The 25,979-nt window shown below is 40.5% G+C and overlaps 1 protein-coding gene across 2 annotated transcripts in view; it reads left to right on the forward strand.

Moving 5' to 3' along the window:
* ALDH1L2 (aldehyde dehydrogenase 1 family member L2) overlaps positions 1 to 25,979 on the forward strand; it is a 64,050-nt gene that overhangs the window by 20,422 nt on the left and 17,649 nt on the right. For both annotated transcript variants that reach the window (XM_032346526.1, XM_032346525.1), the window contains exons 3-15: positions 612 to 846; positions 3,209 to 3,374; positions 5,508 to 5,609; positions 5,824 to 5,913; positions 6,706 to 6,840; positions 7,983 to 8,108; positions 8,678 to 8,769; positions 10,543 to 10,690; positions 17,187 to 17,306; positions 17,895 to 18,022; positions 19,463 to 19,613; positions 22,470 to 22,540; positions 22,626 to 22,731. In XM_032346526.1, coding sequence (XP_032202417.1) covers positions 612 to 846; positions 3,209 to 3,374; positions 5,508 to 5,609; positions 5,824 to 5,913; positions 6,706 to 6,840; positions 7,983 to 8,108; positions 8,678 to 8,769; positions 10,543 to 10,690; positions 17,187 to 17,306; positions 17,895 to 18,022; positions 19,463 to 19,613; positions 22,470 to 22,540; positions 22,626 to 22,731 — 1,670 coding nt within the window. The remainder of the gene's footprint in view (positions 1 to 611; positions 847 to 3,208; positions 3,375 to 5,507; positions 5,610 to 5,823; positions 5,914 to 6,705; positions 6,841 to 7,982; positions 8,109 to 8,677; positions 8,770 to 10,542; positions 10,691 to 17,186; positions 17,307 to 17,894; positions 18,023 to 19,462; positions 19,614 to 22,469; positions 22,541 to 22,625; positions 22,732 to 25,979) is intronic.

A 25,979-nucleotide genomic window follows, 5' to 3' on the forward strand; every position in this document is an offset into this window, starting at 1 on the left:
GTATTCTCCATTCTTGGCTTCTTTTGTCCACTAACTTATCTCATTGGTGAATTTGGGAGAAGGAACTAGACAAGGCCAGCTCAGCTCAAAAACTTTCTCTCTTTATTTTTCGGCAACTATCTGTTTGGCAGGGAGAATGTGTTCAGATCTATAGTTTGCCTTGTGTTGAAGGAGACTTCCCTCTAGGAAATAGGCTTGGGAAGGGGCTCATGGTTTTCCATCTGTGCCAGAGCCCGAATGCTCATGTGCCAGCACTTGGCTCCAAATCTAACAATATTCTTTATATGGCTATATCTGTAATAAAAGTATAATTTTTTTCCTATAAAACAAAAAAGCTTCAGTTAAAATTTTAAAATGTTATCTAGCTACAAACTTCTGAGTATGAATATATTATGCCTCAAATCTATAGATAAAAGTCATATTAGGAAAATGGATGGATCATGATAAAATTGTAACAGGTCAAATTCTGGTCTCAATCTAAATTGCCCTTCACCATGTTTTATTTGTAAATGTTTCTTGAAGCTGCAAAACTGTAATGTGTGAATCCATAGCCATATTAACTTATGGCCATTTTTTATTTTAATAAAAATAACTTTATCTTTCATGCCCAGCTCTAGCTGCAGAGAAAGATGGGACCCCTGTTTTCAAGTTCCCCAGATGGAGAGTCAAGGGCAAGACCATCAAGGAGGTGGCAGAAGCCTACAAATCTGTGGGTGCTGAGCTCAACGTGCTACCCTTCTGCACACAGTTTATCCCCATGGATATAATTGACAGCCCGAAGCACGGTTCTATCATATATCACCCTTCCATCCTTCCCAGGCACAGAGGAGCCTCTGCTATCAACTGGTGAGAATTTTCTTAATTATAGAGAAGATAGGCATATTTCTATGGCTTTTAATCTTTCCGTTTTTAATGTAGGGTATGCCTGAGCAATTGTGAGGCCGTGCCTGATTGCTACTCCTGCATGAACTACCCCTGAGACTTAGCAGTATTCCGTGGGCTAGACAGCATTTTCAAGGTCCGTCTGTGGAGTACTGACTCCATTGGAGATAGCTGGGTAATTCAGACAGGTTTGGTTTATGCTGGATTTCTTGATCACAGGACTTCTGAGAACCTTTTAGGTGTGCTGTAGTGAGAGCATCATAATCTCCAAGAGGGAATCTGAGTACACAGCGCTCCCAAACTTATTTGACCTTAGAACTTTTTTTGCCTAGAGCATCTCAAGTACATTTCAAGGAATGCCGAGCTACCTGAAATTCTCTTCTTCGTTCTCTCTTCTCCTCTTCAACTTTAAGGTTCTTGAGGGAAGGGACTATGGTCTAACGTTTTTATTGCTGCAGGTGCACTGTAAGTCCTAAATACCACAGGTACGCTTTTCTACCTTCTCTCCTTTCCCTATACATCACCCTGATATCGCTCAGTGTCAAGCTGTTAAATGGTCAGAAAATTACACTTAGTTTAAATGTGGTGAATGACATTTCATTGTATTTGGCATGAATCAATTTCTTTTTTGCCCCTGTAATGGTACTGTATGGTTTTCTTTGCACTTAAACTTGTATTTTTTTTTTCTCATTTCGCATTGTTTCCACATGCAGAGCAACTGGATCAAAGTGTATGAATGTTTTGGGGGCACCTGGGTGGCTCAGACGTCTAAGTGTCTGCCTTTGGCTCAGGTCATGATCCCAGGGTCCTGGTATCGAGCCCCACATCTGGCTCCTTGCTCAGAGGGGAGCCTGCTTCTCCCTCTTCCTCTTCCCCTCCCCCCTGCTCATACTCTCTCTCTCACACACACTTTCTCGCTCAAATAAATAAATAAAATCTAAAACAAACAAAGAACAAAATATATGGATGTTTTCAAGCCTCTTGATAACATAATGCCAATAAATTCCTCAATATTTCTGAGAAGAGTGATTGATTAATAGGTCTTGCTAGATTAGTAGCTCCAAGATTTAAAAGTTATTTAGGTCATGAGCATGTATGATGTATTACTTCTTACTCTCTTGATACTACCTGAGCCTCTGATATGCTTTTATCTGATATGTCTACATATTCAGCTCATTGTTTGTATTATAAGCTCTTATGGGGCAACATTTTCTCTTAGGCTAAGCTTTTTTCCCCCCAAAATTTTATTTATTTACTTATTTATTTGTTTGAGAGAGAGAGTGTGTGTGCATATACCCTTGGGGGTGGGGAAGGAGGTGGCAGAGGGGAGAGAGAGGAACAGGAGAAGGGAGAGACAAGAGAGAGGAACTCAGATGTCAAGCAGACTCCTGGCTGAGCGCTGAGCCCTCTACCTGGGGCTCGATTTCAGGATCCTGAGATCATGACCAGAGCCAAAAACCGAAATCAGATGCTCAACCGACTGAGCTACCCAGGCACCCCTAGGCAAAGCTTTATAAAGCATGAATACAAAGAGCATAATATACAAAGACTAATTCAACCATCTTTTACTATAATTTGCCTAGACAATCTAGAGCTAATTCTAGCTCTGACTTACATCCAAATGACATAACCTAGATAAATAGTTATGAGAACCAATAAGTTCTCCTCCACTGAGCATCCTCTCTTTTATCTTCCATTATCTCCTTCTGCCTAACATAGGGTCAAGTACAATGTAGGAATTGGTCCCAGGTGGGCAAAGTTGCTTGATGCCACAGCAGAAAGCTGACAACTGGAAGATAATGAGTGGCAGTAATGACAGATTCTAGTGCCCTTTTGAGTAGACTAGAAGTCGTTAGTGTGTATTAACAAGAAAGACTATAGCTATGTATAAAATAGCGGTGCCATCAAGTAGTGCTTTTTATGAATACTGACATCTCTTGACTATACTGCTCATTACTCGCAGTAGTTCCCTCACTGTCTACTTTCCACTAGAACTACCTTGCACTTTATTTATTTATTTATTTATTTTAGGAGAGAGAGGGAGAGAGAGCACACATGAGCTTGGGGAGTGGGGAGTTGGAAGTTGGGGGAAGGAGCAGAGGGAGAGGGTGAGAGGAAAATCTCAAGCAGGTTCCAAGCTCAGTGAGCCCAACAAGGCACTCAGTCTCCCGACCCTGAGATCATGACCTGAGCTAAAATCAAGAGTCGGCCACGTAACTCATTGAGATACCCAGATGCCCCCACTCCCTTGCACTTTAATATCACTAATTCATCACTTTGTGATACGTTAAATCACCATTGTAAGTTGAAGCTCTTCTTTTCACAGGACTCTAATTATGGGAGATAAGAAAGCTGGGTTTTCTGTTTTCTGGGCTGATGATGGTTTAGACACAGGACCCATCCTTCTTCAGAGGTCATGTGATGTCGAACCCAACGATACAGTGGATGCCCTTTATAATCGGTTTCTTTTTCCTGAAGGAATCAAGGCCATGGTTAGTATCCAGAAGAATTTAGCAAAGCTTTAACATTTTAGAAATATTTTTCTATTGTTGATTTCTATTGTCTATTCTCATGTTGATTTTGACAAAAAGTATAAAACTGAAAACAAAATTAGATTTTATATTTGCCAATAGGATGGTATATTTAGGGTGGAAATCCGAACATTAAAATTTCTTAGCCTGGGGCGCCTGGGTGGCTCAGTGGCTTAAGCCTCTGCCTTCAGCTCAGGTCATGATCTCAGGGTCCTGGGATCAAGTCCCCCATCAGGCTCTCTGCTTGGCAGGGAGCCTGCTTCCTCCTCTCTCTCTCTCTCTGCCTGCCTCTCTGCCTGCTTGTGATCTCTCTGTGTCAAATAAATAAATAAAATCTTGAAAAAAAATTTCTTAGCCTGTGAAGCTTGTTTTTCTGAGAACAGTGATCATTTCTTGAAATGAACCGATAGTGAAACTGGTTCATTTCTTTTGCCAAATACTTGAATTGCCAACCCTGTTTGTATTAACTAATAGTAAAGAAGTGTACAGAATCTCAAGAAATTTTGCTGTGGACTTTGGGCTTCAAAAGTATTTGAACTCAGTCTGCATAACAGGGTGAAATTTGGCATTGCTTTAATTTATTCAGATGTGCTCTGGGCAAAAAGCTCAAAGCGTGTGCACCAGAAAGTAAAAATATATTTTTAGCCTGTAAAAATATGGAAAGATAATTTCAGTGTCATTTAATGTTTTCTGAATTGGATATGGAAGAAGTAGCCACACGGAGATAGATGCTAAGATGGTATAAATCAGCAGCTATTGATTCTGGAGAGAGGAGAGCCGTCTGTTTTGCATCATTTAAAGGTTTTGAGAGTAGGGCTTTGATGTCAGAAAAAGATCAGAGTTCTCATTCTACTGCTTACTTCTCTATGACAACAGACAAGTCACTTGGCTTCCTTCTGTAGATACTACCCAACTTATAAGGGCTGCTGAGAGATTAAGTAGCATTTGTGTAAAGCACTCGGCACATGGTAGGTGCTCAGAAATTATCATGGTTTCCTTCTGTGGATACTACCCAACTTATAAGGGCTTCTGAGAGATTAAGTAGCATTTGTGTAAAGCACTCGGCACATGGTAGGTGCTCAGAAATTATCATGATAGTCAAAATCACATTATGTGTGTTCAGTGGCATTTGCTCAAGCCCAGATCATGCATCTGATGATATCACAGGCTGAAGTGGGTGATTGAAGGAGCTATGAACTGGCCCTGTGCTTAGGTTGCCGCTAAGCTCTTAGAGAGGTTGGTCAGCAGCTGTAAACACTGAGAGATCCGAGAATTCAAGGGCACGTAGGCCTCCCCGTGAAAGAAAGAGGCTCTCAACTCAAGGCATACATGAATCTGGCACAGAAAGAGTTCAGGACACATCCCAAAGGCAATTAAACTCATGCATAGATTTTAACTGTTTTGTCATTCCAGGTGTCCTGAGCTAGAAGCAAGTCGGATTATTTAAATATAACAATGCATCACTTTCTAGAATCATCTTGATGAGTAGAAATCACTCACACGGACTTACCTTACAATCCGATTACTGAAATTCCCACTAGGTCACCAAGGGGAAGTTGAAATTTGTTTCAACAAGGGAGTCATTTTTGAGAGTAATAACTCAGTACTGGCAGTAGGTAAACTCGGATGCAGACTTTTCTTCTGACACCCAGTAGCTACCTCTGTGATCTTGAGCTAGTTGCTTCACTTTTCTAAGAATCAGTTTCCTCATCTGTAACGTTGGAATAATTATATCCACCTGGCAGGATTGGTGTGATGTCTGCAAAGGATATTTTATATAAAGTAGCTACCACATTGCCTGGGACACAGATGGAACTGAAGAAAAGGTAGTTATTGTCATAGTCTGATTCTCTGGACAGATTTATTTACTTACTTATTTATTAAAGTTTTATTTATTTAAGTAATCTCTACACCCAGTGTGGGGCTTGAACTCACAACCCTGAGATCAAGAGTCACATGCTCTTCTGTCTGAGCCAACCAGGAGCCCCTGGACAGATTTAAATGTAGCAATTCTATTTAGCGTAAGCTTCAGTTAAACAAACGATGCCATTATTGACCAATGGGCTGCGACACAGATCATGTTTTTGACTTTAGGTGGAAGCTGTCCAACTCATAGCTGATGGGAAAGCTCCTCGGATTCCCCAGCTGGAAGAAGGGGCAACATATGAAGGTATCCAGAAAAAGGAAAATGCTGAGGTATTTATATCAACTCAATAACACACCTTAATGTTCTTGGCCCTTTACTTTTAAGTAGTTCCCAATGTACCATTTCCTGGCCGAAATGTAGATCTCCAAGTCTCCCTGTTCTATTCTGCCCCAACCCTACTTGACCACTGATGGGGAGAAATGTTTCTATTATTTTTGACATTCATAGCATTAGGAGTACAGCCTGTGCTTTTTGCTGTCCTAGATTTCTTGGGATCAGTCAGCTGAAGTTTTACATAACTGGATCCGAGGTCATGATAAAGTCCCTGGAGCTTGGACAGAGATAAATGGACAGGTACATTCTAGGGGACCAATTCTGTGTGTGTGTGTGTGTGTGTGTGTGTGTGTGTGTGTGTGTGTTACCTTTCTAAAAGGTATTACACATAGACCCACTTTTGCTAGGTAACCTGGGGCAGGTTACTTACCCATCGGGTTTCCTTATTGTAAATGGGACTAATAATAGTGCCTCTTGTATTGGTTATAGGTCACTGTGAAAACTAAATGGGTCAATGCATATTAATTCACTGAAGTACTTAGTCTCTGCATAAGTACTCAATAAATGTTAACTATCATAGTGCTCAATAAGTGATAGCTAATTGTCATAGAATTATAATCACAAATCAATTAGCATCACATTCTCTTGGTTAGTCTGAATCCAGTCCTGTTTCCACTAACTGACCCACAGACCACCCTATATTTCCCACCAGTAATTGCACTGGACGGGAACAGTCCAGTGTTGGTCCCCATATCTGCTCTCGCTGACTCCCCAGCACCACCTTCACACCACTCTGAAAACCCTTGCTTCAGGCTCTGAAGTCTGCGAGAACTCTTGTCTCATTCACCTTTGAATCAATGTGAATAAATGATAAAAGTCATCCGGATCTCTTCAGTAATATCTTCATAGATTATCTCTTAATTGTGTCATCCCTACAGATGCTTGATACCATTTCCCACATTGAGGTATTCCAATTTTATCATAAGTGATAATCCCAGCTTCAGGTTGCTTACAAGACGTGCAGCTGGCACACGCCCCTGTCTGTAGGTGTAACTCCCTCCTCTCACAGTCTGGGTTTGGTCTCTCTCTTAGATGGTCACGTTCTACGGCTCATCATTATTGAAAAGCTCTGTCCCTCCTGGAGAACCACTGGAAATTAAAGGTGCCAAGAAGCCTGGTCTTGTTACCAAAAATGGACTTGTTCTTTTTGGTAATGATGGAAAAGCAGTGAGTGTTCAATACGGTCACCTACAAAGTAATGTTTTTGGTTTCCTTCTATAACCCCAGCTGCTAAGGGAGTATCTTTCACAAGATAATCTGGTTTCACAGTGCAATATGGGGGGGCTCGAGATATCTGTGCTCTGTTTCTGAGGCAGCTCAGGGTGCCAGGATGAGAACGAGGCTCCCCGGGATATGCCTCAAGGATGTGCATGGTCTGTTTTGTGATATAGTAGAAAGAGCTTGGAATTTAGTCAAGAAACATGATGAGAACCCTTCCTCTGCCACTTACCAGTTGAGGGGAGGGTGCTTCTCCCCTCTGAGTCTTCATTTCCCGGTCTGTAAAACAGAGTGTGGTCTCATAGGTCTGCCTTATCACTAGAGTCTCGTAGGATAAATAGGATGGATGTGGGACTCTTCAGAGGCTCCTTGCCTTGTCCCTCATGCAGGTACCCCCTCACACTGCCTGTGCTTGGGAGCAGGGGCTCTTGGCTTCAGTGAACTCTTTGAAGAAAGCAAAGGGGAATTTGCAGCTTGCACATATATTCTGGTAGTGTGCAGGCCTAATCAATAATTAAAATGGTAGGCTGCACAGTCCAGCTAGTCCTGGGTTGTAACCCCAGCTCTGTGACTAACTAGCTGTGTGGCATTGGGCAAATTCCTTAACCTCACTGGGCCTCCATTTCCTTATCAGGAACATGGGGATAATAATGGTACCTGCTTCCACCAGGGTTTATGTGATTAAATAAGACACCTACGTATGCACATACCTATAGCACTGTGCCTGCAGCAGAGGATGACCATAAGAGAAGGAGAACGGATCGTTGTAGTAGTGGGAGGAGGAAGAGGAGTTATAACGGGCTTTAGTCTAAATATATACATCCAAGTGTCCATTTTGTCAGAAGCTAATTATCCATTTCGAGATGTATATCTACCCCTAGACTTCACTTGCTCCTTTCTGCTGTCATTGGTAAGATACCACTTCTGTCCTTTTACACATAATGGTGAGTGCTTTCAATCCACATTTTTGTATTTGCCAAATACGCTGATCTCTGTATTCCTAAAATATGTGGCACTCCTTCTCTCACCGACCTCACTTTTGAATTGTCCTAATCTTCCATCCTTTGGCTTGTTGTGTTGCTATTTTGTAGCTGATGGTGAGAAATCTGCAGTTTGAAGACGGAAGAATGATTCCCGCTTCTCAGTACTTTTCAGCCGGGGAGACATCCGTGGTAGAACTTACCCCCGAAGAGGTGAAGGTGGCAGGGACCATCAAGGTGAACATGTGATGTCTTTAATGTTGCTCTGACCTTGAAACTGCAGCAGTTATGTAACTGAACCCTCGGTCTTCAGAACAGTGAGCCCACACTGTCTTGCCTCTTTTTTGTAGTAGCTGCAGTAGGAAGTCGACTCCAAAATTTGTAGGCAAATTTATTTCTCATTCACAAAATGTTGGAAGGCAGTTTCAGGTCGACATGGGGGTGAAGGGTAAAGCTGGAATGTAAGGATTAGGAGTGGAGTCATTCGGGGACCCAAGCTCTGCTATCTTCAAGGTCACCATACAGGTCATCTACTTCCCAGACAGCTCAGAAGGGCAAAAGAGCACACTAGAATTGTGTGAAGGAGGTTTTTCGTGGGTCAAGACTAGGAGTCAAGTTTACTTCCGCTCATATTCATTGGCTTGAAGTTGGTCATACGGCTGCATCTAACTTGAAGAGATGCTGAAAAATGTAGTTAAGCCATGTATCCAAGATGAAAAAAAGTAGGTTTGGTTGAGGACCTGACCAGTCTCTGCCTCTGTGTTCTTCATGGCACATCCTTCATTAAAATTATCCTTGCTGTATAGGTTATCTGGGCTGGAATTTTAAGCAATGTCCCTGTTATTGAAGACTCAACAGACTTCTTTAAATCTGGAGCGAGCTCAATGGATGTTGTCAGGTAAAACAGTCACCCTATTGACTCACACCCCTCCCCTAGGGATTTTGACTTTGACTTTGAAACTCAAATCCAATCCTTTGTTCTAGATGTTATCACTGTACCATAACCATTATACTCTGTTTCTCTTTTCTTCATCCTTTTTGGATTGTTTGTTTCCATGGTCAAACACATATATTTGCTCCTTCCTCTTTGTTGCTAGCCAGAAGTTGTTTTCATATCTCCTATATACCTAGAAAACCAATGCTTGTAATTGTTGGTTTCTTTTTAAAATCTGTCCTCACGTTTCTTAGCTGATTTTCCTCCCATACAGCATTGGAATGGGAAGTTCTGGATGAGAACATTTATCAGGAATTACCTACATAGTCTGATTCACAAGGAGACCCAACATCGATTATGCTTCCCCCAATATCCTTTTTTTTCCCTATACCCCAGAATTACCCAGTAAGATATATCTAGAATAAGGACTGTCAGGATACTTGCAAGAGGAAGAATAATTAACCTGTAGTTAAAATTTCTCTACAGAGGTTTATGGCAAGTTGAAAGAGCTAGAGTCCCAGAAGGCTCTATTTTATGGTTTAAAAAGAAAAAAAAGTAAGTGTGTGAGGATCCTAATAGCGGAGAGTCTCTCAGAGGTATTTTTTTCATTGAAGGCCACACTATGGCCATTCATTAATTTAATAAGTTAAAGAATGCCACTCCTGATGTTAAAAAAAAAGAAAAGTGAGTGTTCTTGATGGTCATTCTGTTTATTTGCTTATTCACTCACTTATTCCACAAAATTCATTTAGTATGTACTACATATCAGGAATAGTTTTTGCCCTGAGAATACAGACAGTCATGAACAGGAAAAAGTTTCTTCATTCATGGAATTTTTATTCTACTAATCCAAATAGTCATCTCCAGAGCAAACGGTATTATCAAAGTCAATAGCTTTGGTTCCTCAAATTATAAATTTCTCAGCTATGGTTCATCAGTTTCCTAAAACTTCTAATTTCTCAACTAAAGATTTCAACACTATATATTTTTCACCAGCAAGATGCTCCTGTACAAATTGCCCATTTTCCACTTGAGTATCTGAATAATCGCCTGATACTATTATCTTGAACTGCCAAAGCACCTCTTTTGCAGAAAAAATAACTGAGCAACAACCATGGTGGTCTTTCTGTCTTGCATCTAGCATACCGGTGCTATTTCACAAATGGCAAATCGCAGCAATAATTTGAAAAATGAACAGCAAAAATTCAAAGGGTTGGAAGAGACTTCAAAAATTATCTTGACCTAGTGCATGATTCTACTTAGTAGCTACACTAACCATGTAATACAAGGACATGTTTGTTTCATTCTTATACACAATCTAGAGACAATATTATACAATATGACTTTTGTTTCATAATCTTTACAGTGAGGGACTTTCTTTTATTTCTCATTCCTTGCTTACGTTTGAAACAAAAGGAACGGATTTTATGTGCCCCTTATAATCTTGCTTGCGATAGGTAAAATGTTTTTGCCTTGGTTTCTTTTCGTTTTAGCCATATAAAAAGTTAAAAAAAAAAAAACAAAGAATAGCCACTGTCCTTCAAGACAGTTTTTTAATTTAATTCTCCCAGTCTTACCCCTTACCCAATTTCTCCAGGTATTATCATGGATGATCTCATAGGCTATAAATACACACGTGACAGGTCTTATCTCAAAGCAACTTGACAAACGTAATAACATGGTTCCCCTAAACCCTTTTAAAAATGTAAGTAATGTGAGTTGCTTCTTAACTTTAAGGCTGGTTGAAGAGATCAGACAGAAGTGTGGTGGGCTTCAGCTACAGAACGAAGATGTCTACATGGCCACCAAGTTTGCAGACTTCATCCAAAAAGTTGTGAGGAAACTGAGAGGAGAAGACCAAGAAGTGGAGCTAGTGCTGGATTATGTAAGCTTCTCCGCGCTGCCTGAAATCTCCATCACTAAGACTCAAAAGCTATAAGGAAAGGCTATGCCTTTTGTTCATTTGTTTTTACATGTATGACCTTTTTGAGATAGGTGTTTTATTGAGATAAAATTCAGACACTGTAAAATTCACCCTTGAATTTTTTTTTTAATATTTTATTTATTGGGGCACCTGGGTGGCTCAGTGGGGTAAAGCCCCTGCCTTCAGCTCAGGTCATGAGCTCGGGGTCCTGGGATCGAGCCCTGCATTGGGCTCTCTGCTCAGAGGGAGCCTGCTTCCTCCTCTCTCTCTCTGCCTCCCTCTCTGCCTACTTGTGATCTCTGTCAAATAGATAAATAAAATCTTTTTTTAAAAAGATTTTATTTATCTATTTGACAGAGAGAGAGAGATAACAGCCCCGATGCAGGGCTCGATCCCAGGACCCCGAGCTCATGACCTGAGCCGAAGGCAGGGGCTTTACCCCACTGAGCCACCCAGGCACCCTCACCCTTGAATTTTTTCAAATATTTATTTATTTTAGAGAAAAAGAGAGTGAGTGAGCAGGGGGAGGGTATAGGGGGAGGGAGAGAGAGAAGCTCAAGCAGACACCCCACAGAGTGCAGAGCCTGACCCGGGGCTCAATCCCAGGACCTTGAGATCATGGCCTGAACTGAAATCAGAGTAGGCCAACTGAGCCATCCAGGCACCCCCAAATTCATCCTTTACAATGTATAGTTCAGTGGTTCAGGTTCATCTCGGCTATCTGATTATGGAAAATTTGTATCACCCCATAAAGGAACCCTGAATCCACTGATAGTCATCGTCTGTTCTCTCCCTGCTACCCCTGACCCCCAGAAACCACTAATCTCCTTTTTGTCTCCATGGATTTGCCTCTTGTAGATATTTCCTATACATGGAATCACATAATTTGTGATTGGCTCCTTTCACTTGAGCACCATGTGGTCAAGGTTCATCTATGTTGTCATGGGTGTTGTGTACATCACTCCTTCTTCTGGCCGTATAGTATTCCGTGGTATGGATATACCACATGTTGTTTATCCATCTCTCATTGAATGGACATTTGGGTTGTTTTCATGTTTGCCTATTACAAATAATGCTGCTATGAAAATTCATGTGTAAGTTTTTGTGTGAACACTTGTTTTCTGTTCCCTGGGGTGTATACCTTGGAGTATAGCTGATGAGTCATATGGTGACTCTGTTTAACTGTTGGGAGAACTACCAAGCTCTTTGCCACAGTGGCTACACTGTTTCACAATCCCACTAGCAATATAGAAAGGTTCTAATTTATCCATGGCCTTGCCAATATTTGCTATTGTCTGCCTTTCATATTTTAGCTGTAGGTATGAAATGGCATCTCATCGTAGCTTTCACTTACATTTCCCTGATGACTAATGAAATGCCCCTTTTCATGTGCTTATTGGTGATTTGTATAACCTCTTTGGGAAAATGTCCAGCCAAATCCTTTACTCATTTTCGAATTGGGATTTTTGATTGTGTATGTTTAATGTTGAGTTGTAAGGGGCTTTTGTATATTTTGGATACTAGAGCTTAATCAGGTATATGATTTGTAAATATTTTCTCCCATTCTGTGGGCTTTTATTTTTTTCACTTTTTTGTCAGTGTCCTTTGACACACAAAAGTTTTTTGTTTGATTAAGGTGAATTTATCTATTCTTTTCCACTGCCACTACAAATACCTTGCTTTATTGCTTTTTGCTTTACTGTGCTTCACAGGTAGTACATTTTCCACAAAATAAATGCTTGTGGCAGCCGTGCATCGAGTAACTCTACTGGTACCCTCTTTCCAACAGCATTTGCTCATGCCTTATCTCTGTATCACATTCTGGTAATTCCCACAATATTTCAAACGTTTTCATTTGCTATTATATTTGTTAGAGTTTGCGATCAGTGTTAATCTGTGATCAGTGATCATGACCCACTGAAAGTTCAGGTGGTGGTTACTTTTTTTGTAATAAAATATTTTTTAATTGAAGTATAGTTGATAAAGTATTTTTTAAAGATTTTATTTATTTATTTGACAGAGATCACAAGTAGGCAGAGAGGCAGGCAGAGAGAGGGGGGGAAACAGGCTCCCCGCTGAGCAGAGAGCCCAATGTGGGGCTTGATCGCAGGACTATGGGATCATGATCTGAGCTGAAGGCAGAGGCTTTAACCTGCTGAGCCACCCGGCGCCCTGATAAAGTACTTTTTAAACAGGTTATTTATTTATTTGTGTACTTGCTTATTTGCATACTTTCTTATTTATTTAATTTATTTGAGAGAGAGAGAGCAAGAGAGCCCAAGCAGGGGAACAACAGAGGGAGAGGGAGCAGGGAGCCCCATGTGGGGCTCAATCCCAGGACCCTAAGATCATGACCTGAGTCAGAGGCAGACGCTTAACTGACTAAGACACCCAGGTGCCCCTATTGCTAAAGTATTTTTTTTTTAAGATTTTATTTATTTATCAGAGAGAGAGAGGGGGAGAGAGCGAGCACAGGCAGAGAGAATGGCAGGCAGAGGCAGAGGGAGAAGCAGGCTCCCCGCCGAGCAAGGAGCCCGATGTGGGACTCAATCCCAGGACGCTGGGATCATGATCTGAGCCGAAGGCAGCTGCCTAACCAACTGAGCCACACAGGCGTCCCACTAAAGTATTTTGAATTAAAGCATAGACATTGATTTTTTAGACGTATGCTATTACGTACCTAATAAACTACAGTATAGTGTAACCATGGCTTTTATATGCACTGGGAAACCAATTCATTTGACTCACTTTATTGCAATATTCTCTTTATTGCAATAGTCTGGAACTGAACCTTCAGTGTCTCTGAGGGGAGGCTGGTGTACGTCTTGTCTTGCCCCTTTTGCTCCTCTATTTTTCTTTCCCTCCATTTTGATCGTATTAAAGAGAGTCTAGTATGCCATTTTAATCCCTTATTGTTTCTTTTACTATATTTTGTTAGTTAGTTTCTTAGTGGTTGCCTTGAGGAGTATAAGGAACATTTTTGTTTAAAACATTTCCAGTTCAGATTAAGGTCAACCTAATAACAATAGTAAAGAAAAACTTTGTTGTAATTTAGTTCTGCTCCCTATCCCCACATTTGTGATACTATTGCCATACAAATTACATCTCCATACATTGGAAGGCCACCAACATAGTTTTATAATTATTGCTTTATGCAGTTGTCTTTTAAATCAGATAGGAGAAGAGTTAAAAACAAAAATACGTGTATACTGACATATATTTCCTTTTATCAGTGTGCTCTATTTTTTCATGTGGATTCAAGTACCTTTCATGTTAGCCTGAAAGACCCCTTCTAGAACTTTCTGAAGAGCAGTGTGTTAGCAGTGAATTCTCTCCGTCTTTGTTCATTTGGGAGTAACTTAATTTCTCCTTTGTTTTTGAAGGCTGTTTTTGCTGTATATGGAATTATTGGTTGGCAGTCTTTTTCTTTCAGCACTTTGGATATGCCATTATATTGTCTTCTGGCCTCCATGGTTTCTGAGCATTAGTCATCTGTTAATTTTATTAAGGATCCATTTTATGTGACAGGTTGCTTCTCTCCTGCTCCTTTCAAGATTCCATCATTATCTCTGGCGTTTGACCATTTCATTATGTTTCTAAAATGGATCTCTTTGAGTTTATCCTGCCTGAACTTCTTGGATGTATGGCTTAATGTCCTTCATCAAAGTTGGGACATTTTCTTTCATTATTTCTTCAAATATTCTTCCTGCCTCTATCCTCCTCTCCTCTCCTTCTGGAACTCCCTTTACGCATGTGTTGGTACGTTCAGTGGTGTCCCATAGGCCTTCTTTTGTCTTTCTGTTTTCAGACTAGATAATCTCTATCAACCTATTGTCCAGTTTGCTAGTTCTTTGTTCCGCTTGCTTGAATCTACTGCTGAGCCCCTATAGTAAATTTTTTTTAAAAAGTTAGTTATTGCACTTTCCAGCTCCAGCATTTCTCTTTGGTTCTTTTTTTTAAGAATTCTTATCTCTTTATTGATATTCTCTATTTGGTGAGTCATTGTTCTTTCACATTCCTTTAATTTTTTAGACATAGTTTCCTTTCGTTATATGAACATATTTGTAAAAACTTATTTAAAATGTTTCTCTGATAAATCCAGCATCTAGGTCTTTTCCAGAATGTTTCTATTGGCTGTTGTCTGTCCTATGTATTGGCCACTCTTTATTCTTTCATGTTTCTTCATGTATCTTATGATCTTTTGTCAAAAACCAGCCATTTTAAATAACAGAATGTGGCAACTCTGGAAATAAGACCCCTCCTTTCCCAGGGATTATTGTTTTTGCCTTTTCTTTGTTTAGGGACTTTCTCAGACTAATCCTGTAAAGCCTGTATCCTTTGTTGTTTGCTGCCACCAGAGTCTCTACTTAGTGCTAACTTAGTCATCAGCTAATAATCAGACATCAATTTCCTTAAATTTCTGGAACTGGTAAGTCTCTGAGCCTTTACTGAAGGACTCAGGTAGTTTGTGTAGAGCAAGCTGTGGGTCAGGTCACATAAAGACAAACATGGAATATAGAGCTTGACATTGGAAAGCTCTGTGGAGATAAGACCTCTGGGGAGCTTCTGGGCACCACTTGTCCCCCTCTGGTGACTAACAGACTGCTGGTTTTCATAGCCACTGTGGTTGTAAGGATTTTGGTTTTCAAGTTACTGCGGAGCTGTCAAGAGGGATAGGAAAGAGTATGGCAATTAATACACCATAGAACTCACTGAGCTTACAGAGATTCAGCTGTTTTTCTTGAATAAATGTATTCTTTCAAGCTTTTGGTTAATTTCCAGAGCCTTAAAAAACATGATTTTGACAATAGTTTCTATGTTCTTGTGGCATTTATGAAGGGGCAGATTTTTAGTGGTCCGTAGTCTACTATTCCAGAAATAATTCACCCATGTGTTTTTAATAAAATTTAGGTAAATTTGGGAAGCAGTTGAGCATCCTCTGGTTAAAAACATGAATTTGTTGTCAGACCCACCTAACATTGAATCCATGCAGCATTGCTTACCAGCCATGGGAACTGTGGCAAGTTACTTCACTTCTCTAAGCCTTGGTTTCCTCATATTGGATATGACAGTAGTAATATCTACCTCACAGAGTAGTTGGGAGAATCAAATTAGATAATATAGGTAAGGGGCGCCTGGGTGGCTCAGTCAGTTAAGCATCTGTCTTCGGCTCGGATCCTGATCCCAGCGTCTTGGGATCAAGTTGGGCTCCCTGCTCTATGGGAAGCCTGCTTCTCCCTCCCCCTCTGCCGGCCACTCTCCCACTCGTGCTTGCTCTCTCTGTCCCTCTCTGCCAAATAAATAAATAAAATCTTAAAAAATAATAAAGACAATACATGTAAGACCCTTAACATAGTTCCAGAATGATGACTTTACAGAAGTGAACTATATGCAGAGACTAGACGCATCAAGTCAGATGAAGATTCCTTCATTATATCCTATATAAACACAATGGAAATTTTTCACAGAAATATTTCTTATCTGTGGGATAAGAGTAGATACCATCTTGATTTTTTTATTTCTTCTTTAAGTATTCTCAATTTCTCTACGTGAAATTGTTTGAAAATCACTATATTTACTGTTTATGAAATTTTTTGCATTATGAAATTTTATTCTAATAAAGCTCTTTTGCATGTTTTTTCAGTTATTCCTCATAAATGTATGTAGTAGGTAGCATTATCCCCTTTTAATTTTTTTGAAGATTTTATTTATTTATTTTAGAGAGAGAACAGAGAGAGAGAGAAAGTGCACACGTGCAGGTTGGGGGAAGATAGGGAGAATCTCAAGCTGATTCCCTGCTCAGTGGGGTACCCACCGGGCTTGATCTCACAGTCCTGAGATCACGACCTGAGCCAAAATCAAGAGTCAGTTCCTTAGTCCACTGAGCCACCCAGGCACCCCTCCCCTCTGCACAGTTGAAAAAACTGAAGCTCATAGTAGTTAATGGACTAACCTAAATTCATTTGCTAGGGAATGGTCAAGAATAGAATTAAGGCAACACATTTGTAAGAGAGAGAGAGAGAAAGTGAAAAATGAAGAAGAACTTAAGGAAACAAAACTTAAAACGGGTGCCCATTCTAAAAGGAAACTTAATCCACAAAGGCAATTTCAAGGATTCAAATGAAAGCAATGGCTGTGCTCCATAGATGTGGCCACTAGATGGTGATGTTTCCATTATCTGGAGGTCTTTCGAGTTCTCTCATTTGCGTAAGGAAGAAAATTTGCGGTATTTTTAAGGGCACTTTGGTCATCAGAGATGGTAGCCTCCAGGCTCAGTGGCCAATCTGAGCATCGTGAGGCCCAAATCTTACATATGCTTGTCTCTTCTGGAGTGTAGGAACTAAAATCCTATCGACATAACATCTGCTGCATTAGTGAGTAAACTTTATTGCTATTTGGCATCAAATGGATAAGCAGAGAAATCCACTGAATCTATGAATATAATTCTCCATCTTAGGTTTCAAAGGAGGTCAATGAAATGACAGTGAAAATGCCGTATCAGTGTTTCATAAATGGACAGTTCACAGATGCTGAGGATGGAAAGACCTATGATACTATCAACCCAACAGATGGATCTGTGAGTAATTCCTTAGTGTGTGCAGTGACCACTGGTCATGAATTTTTAATTTATGCACAGTTGTAAAATTGACAGATTAAGAAGTTACTTTATCCTATCACTTTGCCTCTCTGAGCACTTACTCTAAATGCTCTCTGTTTATTTCTTTCGACTCTTCAATTCTGGTACTGGTTGCTAGCTATAATAACCTATTTTATTGAGTGACTATGCTGAATTTAGACAGATAACTATACCAAGACACATCAGAGGCACACCCTCAATAAAACTATATGCAGAAAAAAGTTCTCAGACTCTGCAAGCTCGTGGCAAGAAACTCAGCTTCCCTAAGCACCAGAAGAAATAGACATAGTCTTCCTAAATGTGCCTTTCCACAGTGTAGTGTGACATGAGTCCCAAATTTCAGGCTAGCAATTTCCATGTTAGATTTTGTCTTTACTATATTACTGAGTGTATTGATTTTCTGTCTTTAATTCTTTGGATTTTATAAGTAACACCCTATTTTTCCTATTAATATGTTATTAATTCTAAGAGGCATATTTATATATCTCTAAATAAATGGCCTATTACCCCATTTTTATCTTGAAACAGACAATATGCAAAGTAGCCTATGCTTCTTTGGTGGATGTCGATAAAGCTGTAGCAGCCGCAAAAGATGCCTTTGAAAAAGGTGAATGGGGAAGAATGAATGCAAGAGAAAGAGGAAGATTGATGTACAGGTGTGGTTTTTAAAAACACAGATCTGCTATCTTGGGATATTAGCTAACATTGCCAAGATTTTTTAAATTTCACCCAAATATTCTCATATGTACTTACTATATGCCTTCTGTTACACACATCATATAAAGTTCCATATATGTGAGTTCCTGATTTTTGTGTTATTGTTTGTAACAGTCAGGGTTCCAGTAGGCAGAAAAGTTCAGTAAAGAACTACTTAAAAGATGTGGGCAAGTTCGAGGGGTAATGAAGTACCCAGTTAGGGGCAGCAACGGGGGAAGCTATTCATACTCTAAGGTCTGGGACAGAGGAAGGGGCTATTGCTGGAATCTGGCAAGATCCATAGCTGTGGAAGACCACACTCCAGTGGTTTTTGGTGGAGGGACCCAGCAGCGGCTGAACCACAACCTATCTGTGAGGGAGCTGAGGAATGGAATCACGGATTACTTTCTCTCCCTGAGGATACTGCCCACTGGCTTCTCACTGGTCAAGCCCAGTGACAGAGCATGGGATCCAGGGGATGGAATCTATAAAGGCCATCCTCCCAGTCACAGAGCGGTGTGGAGGTTGGATACAGAACAGCAAACAGGGAATATGTAGCACTTTTGTTGTTTTCAAAGACAAATTTCAAATCTGCTTGACCTGTAGGGAGTAGCAGTGAGAAGGAAAAATACTAAGGCCTGAAAAGCGTATTATAAATCAGTAACCGAGTATGCCAAGATTAATTAGATGCGAGCATAAACTCACTTTTCTCCTTACCCAGAGCCAAATCACTGACCTTATTAGGATCTGGAAGAAACACTGAGGGAGGGGGCTTTCGAGCCCAACTTTAGAATGGTCCAAAAGGAACAACTCAGAGAACCACTGAAGGATGAAAAGAAAACCAGTGGTTGAGGGGAGCACAAAGGTTGAATTTTGACTCTTTCAGAGCCATTAGACAATCCTTGACTTATCTTGCCCCAGAATCTAGGCACCTAACAGAAATCTGTTGTGGTGTCTCTAATTCACCCCATGTATTTATCTTGTCCTCATCGGTTAGTGCCGGAAACATTCCCGTACCAGCCAGAAATCCTCGTGTTCGTGGGTTCTCATGGGTTGTACTCGCTAACATCTCCCTGTACATCCATGAACTGGCCACATTCCCTCTGTTTCCTGTCATCATTCTGCTTGCATTACTGTGGCTCAGTCACTGTTCTACTTCTTCTACGTGTATGGGGCAAACGGTAGAGGCTTCCCAAACTTCTTCTTTTTTGTTTCTTGAAACAAATTATTTATGAGATGATGTGTTTAATGTCTTCCCTGCTGGACCATATTCACCATGAGGACAGAGACCTCATGCATGTGTGTTCACCTCTGACTTCTCAGCCCTTAGGAGGGCGCCCGGTACCTAGTAGGAGCTCAGTCAGTGTTTGTTGAATGAATTTCTTTCCCTGACCATACAGACTTGCAGACCTACTGGAAGAGAACCAGGAAGAGTTGGCAACCATTGAAGCCCTTGATTCAGGTGCTGTCTACACCCTGGCTCTGAAGACTCACATCGGAATGTCTGTGCAAACATTCAGATACTTTGCTGGCTGGTGTGACAAGATTCAGGTAAGCACAAAGGTTATCTGTCGCCGTGGAGATCATTCCAAAAGGAAAAGGGCCAAACATTTAGCCATTCATAAAGGCACTGTTTTAGAACCACCTACTGGGTTTTCTCATCTCATCCTTCTAACAGTCGTCTGTGGTAGGTAGATAGCTGTTATCCCTTATTGCAGTTAAGGAAACAGATGCTTGAGAACAATGAATGACTTGTATACGGTCACATTGTTAGTAATTAAACCATAGAGCCTAGGATTTGAACTCAATATTTTCTGAAACAAAGTTTAGTGATGTTTTTTATACTTTCACATCTCTAAAGGCATCTCACAGTCTTCTAGACAGTGTCAGGGAGAGATTGAAAACTCAAATGCCAACAGAAGCCAGAGAGCCAACGTACATGGTCTAAGTCAGCTGGGTATAAGAAAAATAATTTTCTAAGATTTAGGTACAACAACAATCTCATTTCCCTTCTTACTGTAAGAAAGTAAATAGGACGGCGCCTGGGTGGCTCAGTGGGTTAAGCGTCTGCCTTAGGCTCAGATCATGGTCTCAGGGTTCTGGGATGGAGCCCTGCATTGGCTCTCTGCTCAGCAGGGAGCCTGCTTTCCTCTCTCTCTCTCTCTGCCTGCCACTCTGCCTACTTGTGATCTCCCTTTCTTGTCAAATAAATAAATAAAAACTTAAAAAAAAAAAAAAGAAAGTAAATAGAACCTGTATGATGATAAGTGGCAACTACACTTGACCTCAGAACTGGGGATATAAGAGTTAAAGGAAAGGTTCCTAACAAAGAGAAGCCTGTCTGCTGTTCATAGATTCATGATAACCACAGTGGCACCCGGTCACAGCCACCCTCCCAGCAGAGAAGAGGAAGTGGGGCAGGGAGAGAGAGACAAAGGAACTTTAAAAAGCAATCCCACCCCGCCTTGTGCTTATATCTCCCATTGGCCTTCTTTGTCTGCTAAGAAGACTGGGAAACAATATTTTATTTGGACAAGTTGCTGTCACCACTGTTACTATATAGAGTCAGAGAGACCTGGGTCCAAGTGTCAGCTTTGCCACTTACCAGCTAATGTTGTTATTTTATTTCTCTAAACTTTACTTTCCCCTTCCATACAATGCTCACACTAATACAAACCGTGCATGTTATGTAGTGAGTCTTAGCGTCAAGTTTGCAACAGACGAAGGCTTGCACTTGAACATGGGTTTTATGATTCTTCAGTCACAAAGTCATACATATGAAGTATTTAGTAGTGGTGGGTCGGGTCCATCCTTTATCCTCAATCATGAAATCTAAAGAGCTCCAAACCTGAACATTAATTGGTTTGGGGTGATTCAAACTCATTTGTTGCCAAAAACTGACCTGAAGCAACATGAATCTGTTGATAATTTGTGTTTCTATCACTTGGAGGGAATATCCATATGTTTCGCTAAATAAATATCCCAATAATCATAAGTTGGATTATGAGGGGCTGCTCCAGACCCTACTGGGCATCACAGATCATGTAACGTAAGATATATGTGTTATATTACGTTTCCATCATCCAAATCATTCTGAATCCCAAAACACACTTGACCCCAAGGATTTCGGGTAAGAGACGGACACGTGTAATTAGTAACAGCAATACTCTTTTCTGTGGCCGAACAAATGAATAGCTTCATTTAAAGACTACCATTGTAAATTAGCTGGGATTAAGTCTGGCTGCATGTAACAGAAACTCAAGCAGGACTTTGTTTTTACCTCATTTTTAAGGAGCACAAGGCAATTAGTCAGCGCTGGTATATGATACATAGTTTCCCTCTCTTCCTGCCAGACCATCCTTAGCACTGATGACCAGCACCCTCAAGGCTGTGTCATGGTCTCCTGATAAGCGCTGCACTTACCAGCCATTTCAGGGATGTTCTGAGCAGAAAGAAGGCCCAAGCGAGTGTGGGGGTTTATGGTAAAAGAACATGGGTCAGAGTGAGTCAGCCTACTGTAAAGAGTGTTCCCTTTCTGATGCCTTGTGCTTATATCTTCCATTGGCCATCCCTGTCTGCCCCGGAAACTGGTAAAACAGAATTTTATCTGGGCACATGGCTGTTACCATTATTAATATAGGGTTTCTGTTACTAAGGACAGAGGAAGAATGGATACTGGGCAGGCAGTTAACATTCTCTGCCATGTCAAGAAATTAGGAATGGAGGTAATTAAATTAGAGTTACGTTTGGTATATAGGAGTACCTGGATGACTCAGTCAGCTGGGTGTCTGCGTTCAGCAGATCATGATCTCGGGATCCTGGCATCGAGTCCCATGGCTGGCTTCCTGCTCAGCGGGGAGTCTGATTTTCCCTCTCCCTCTGCCCCTTCCCCCCAACCTTATGCTCTCTTTCCCAAACAAATAAATAAAATCTTAAGAAAAAGAACTATGGGGGCACCTGGGTGGCTCAGTTGGTAAGCGACTGCCTTCGGCTCAAGTCATGATCCTGGAGTCCCGGGATCGAGTCCCGCATCGGGCTCCCAGCTCCATGGGGAGTCTGCTTCTCCCTCTGACCTTCTCCCCTCTCATGCTCTCTCTCTCTCAAATAAATAAATAAATAATCTTTAAAAAAAAAAAAGAAAAAAGAAAAAAAACTATGTTTAGTATTGGAGATAGATAGATAGATATAATTACGTTTATTCTCTTGTGTCTTACTTCCCTCCAGAAAGAAATAGTGGTTCCTTTTCTTGGGGTGGATGTATTTCTTATAAATTAAACACTGCCTTTTCATACCAGCTAAGAAAAGTTAAGACAGGTGGGGAGAAAATGGATTCCTTGAGATTAGATTTACTTATTTGAATTAGTAAAATAGAAATCACCCCCCCCTTTTTTTTTTTTAACTTTTTAGGGTTCTACCATTCCAATCAACCAGGCCCGTCCAAATCGCAATCTGACCTTCACCAAGAAGGAGCCACTTGGGTAAGACGAGGAGAGTGCCCTGGGTGACTGGTGTGAGTTGTGTTGTTTAGAGACAACTAAGGATGCTGTCTTTCTACCCCTGCAGTGTCTGTGCCATTATCATACCCTGGAATTACCCGCTGATGATGCTGGCGTGGAAGAGCGCGGCATGCTTGGCAGCAGGCAATACCTTAGTGCTCAAGCCAGCGCAGGTGAGATGCAAAGGGCCAGGGGCACGATCTCCTTCTCACCTATCCACTTGAAAACAGAGACACACATTTATAAACGTTATGTCTTTAAAAACAAACAGGCTTGTATATTATATTTTTAAAGATATCATAGACACCTTTTCATATTAAATGTTCTTTTTTTAATAGCTGCCTAATGTACCCCATAGATATCCCACAATTTAAATTTCCATGACAAGGGAAGCAAGCATAGGATGCTCTGGTAAAATCCACTGCATTTCTACAAGCCAATTCCATTCTTGCAAAGTGCCAAATGCCCAATAATTGGGTACTTATTTAGAGTAACAATGAGACATCAAAAGAAAAGGTATTATATAGGCATTCAAATTTTAATTATTAAAAGTATTTTAAAGATAGGGAAGATGAGGGAAAAGGATACAAAAGAATGTACATAATTGTGGCAACTATGTAAGAATATGTACATGTGGATAATAAGGAAATAATAATTACTAATAAAAATAATTCCAATGATAGAGTTCTCAAGAAAATTTTTTAATGTTTCAGGAGCTTTTCAGAAAAAGCATATGTTGGCCAACTTTATACCTGACTGAGTATTGACTGTATACAGTGAACATTCATACACATTCTAAGGTGCACACATCCTGGAGAAAACTTGGTCTCTAATCTAGAAGAGTTACATTACCTGTCACCTCTCCTATATTTCTTCTTTTAGAACTTAAGAAATTACAGTTTCATTTGTTATTGCTACTTAGTCATACTGACCAGAGGCATCTTGTTTTACTTGACAGAAAAACTTTCATTTAAAAAAATAATTATACATTAAAAAATTTCTAAATAGAAATGTACAGAGAGGTGGATGGTAAAAAAAAAAATCTCCCTCCTATTCTTAATTCCCCAACCAGCCAATTTACCTCCCCAGGGGCAACTGATGTTATTAATTATTATTTATTAGTTTCTTTGGTAATTCCAGAGATACTCTATGCATATACAAATATGTGTATATGCAAACAATTTATAAATATAATATGCAATAAAAATACAATATGCAATAAATATATATATATATATATATATTTTAACCCATTAAAAAATCACAGAGAAGGGAGAGGGGGATACGGGAAATTGCCAATCAATAGGTATAAAGTTTCAATTATGCAAGAATAAGTTCTAGAGATCTGCTGTGTATCGTTTTGCCTGCAGTTAACAGTATTATATCATACACTTAAAATTTGGTAAGAGGGTAAATGTTGTGTTAAGTGTTTTTACAACACAATATCGTAGTAGCATTCTATACTTACTCAGCAGAAGGAAAAAAATATTCCTTTTTTATTAAACAATTTCCATTATGTAAATAAACGATATCCTATAATATTCCCTTGTATAGCTAAACCATATTTTATTTAACCAATCCCTAATTAATGGATATTTAGATTTTTTTGCCCTTTTGCTATTATAAACAATGCTATAGTTAATACCCTTGTAAATATGACATCATGCACATATGCATGTGTATTTAAAGGAAATGTTTCTAATAGCACCATCACTTAGTTAGAAGACACATATATTTGTGGGACGCCTGGGTGGCCCAGTCAGCTGGGTATCTGATTCTTGACTTCTGCTCAGATCATGATCTCAGGGTCGTGAGACTGAGCCCCGCCATGGAGTTTGCTTAAGATTTTCTCTCCATTTCGCTGTCTTCCCCCTGCTCACACACTCTTATCTCTTTCTCTTTCTCTACAAGGAAAGAAAAGGTGTTGGCTGGCCGGGGAGGGGGAGTTCCTGTGTGGCATAGTCAGTTGGGTGTTGACTCTTGGTTTCAGCTTAGGTCATGATCTCAGGGTCCTGAAATCAAGCCCATGTCCTGCTCTGCGTTCTGCAGGAGGCTGCTTGTCCCTCACCCTCCCCTTCCCCACCTCCCCTGTCTGTCTGCCTCCCCCACCCTGCACATGTGTGCTCTTTCTCTCTCAAATAAATAAGTCTTTAAAAGATAGATAGCTAGATAAATAAATAGATATTGACAAATCCTTCCATGGCAATGGTACCGATTCAGCAGCTTTCTACAGAAGTGCTGTTTCCCCCACTAAATAGCAGGAAGCCTGTAGAGTGAAGAGAAGAGGCAGATAATCCTGCCTTGGGGTGCTCAACCTGGCCACACATTAGAATCATCTGGAGTTCTTATTTAAAAATACTGGTATCTCTTGGCAGAGACACTGATGTAATTGGTCTAGGTCAGAGCCCAGGCATTGGTATTGCTTGAAAGCTTCACATTTGTTTCTAAGACAGAGTTGAGAATCACTAAATGATACCCAATGAGAGTGCTAAGCATTGAAGAACTCCAGTGATTATATATTATGTTCAAAAATTAAGAATACTCATTGAGGGCGTACTAGTTGCCAAGCATCTATCAGTGACGAAGACACACATAGTTTCTGTCACCACATGCAATTTAAAATGAAGAGTTTAGGGTGCCTTGGTGGCTCAGTGGGTTAAGTGTCTGCCTTCGGCTCAGGTCATGATTTCAGGGTCCTGGGATGGAGCCCCACATCAGGCTCCCTGCTCAGCAGGGAGTCTGCTTCTTCCTCTGCCTCTTCCCCTCCCCCGTGCTTGTGCACGCTCTGTGTGTGTGTGTGTGTGTGTGTGTGTGTCAAATAAATAAAATATTTTAAAATACATAAAAAAATAAAACTGACAGTTTAATGATTGATGATACTTTTTTTTTTTAAAGATTTTTATTTATTTATTTGACAGACAGATCACAGGTAGGGAGAGAGGCAGGCAGAGAGAGAGAGGAGGAAGCAGGCTCCCCACTGAGCAGAGAGCCCAACACGGGGCTTGATCCCAGGACCCTGGGATCATGACCCGAGCAGAAGGCAGAGGCTTTAACCCAGGCGCCCCGATGATACTTTTAATCCTGGAAAGGCCCAAAATTGTTATTGTTCTATTGTGATATCTTTTAACTTTGTTGCATAATATTACGTGATGATGGTATGCATCCATTTCCCATACGAAGTCCTCTTGTGACTGTCCGAAGGTCTGAATCAGGAAGCTCTTTCCCATGGCCTAGACTGGTCCAGGTCTGATGGGTTCTGACCACTTCATCAAACCTAATAATAACATTAGCAATGACCTACTCTTGCCCACAACACTGCTAATTGCTTTCCCAGATATCATTTAAAGCAAAAGTCCTGTTGGGAGAACTAAGTGGCCAAATGAAAGAAAACCAACAGAAATGAAAAGGGCTGAGATAAAAA

Source organism: Mustela erminea, chromosome 6, assembly GCF_009829155.1.
Source record: "Mustela erminea isolate mMusErm1 chromosome 6, mMusErm1.Pri, whole genome shotgun sequence".
NCBI lineage: Eukaryota > Metazoa > Chordata > Mammalia > Carnivora > Mustelidae > Mustela > Mustela erminea.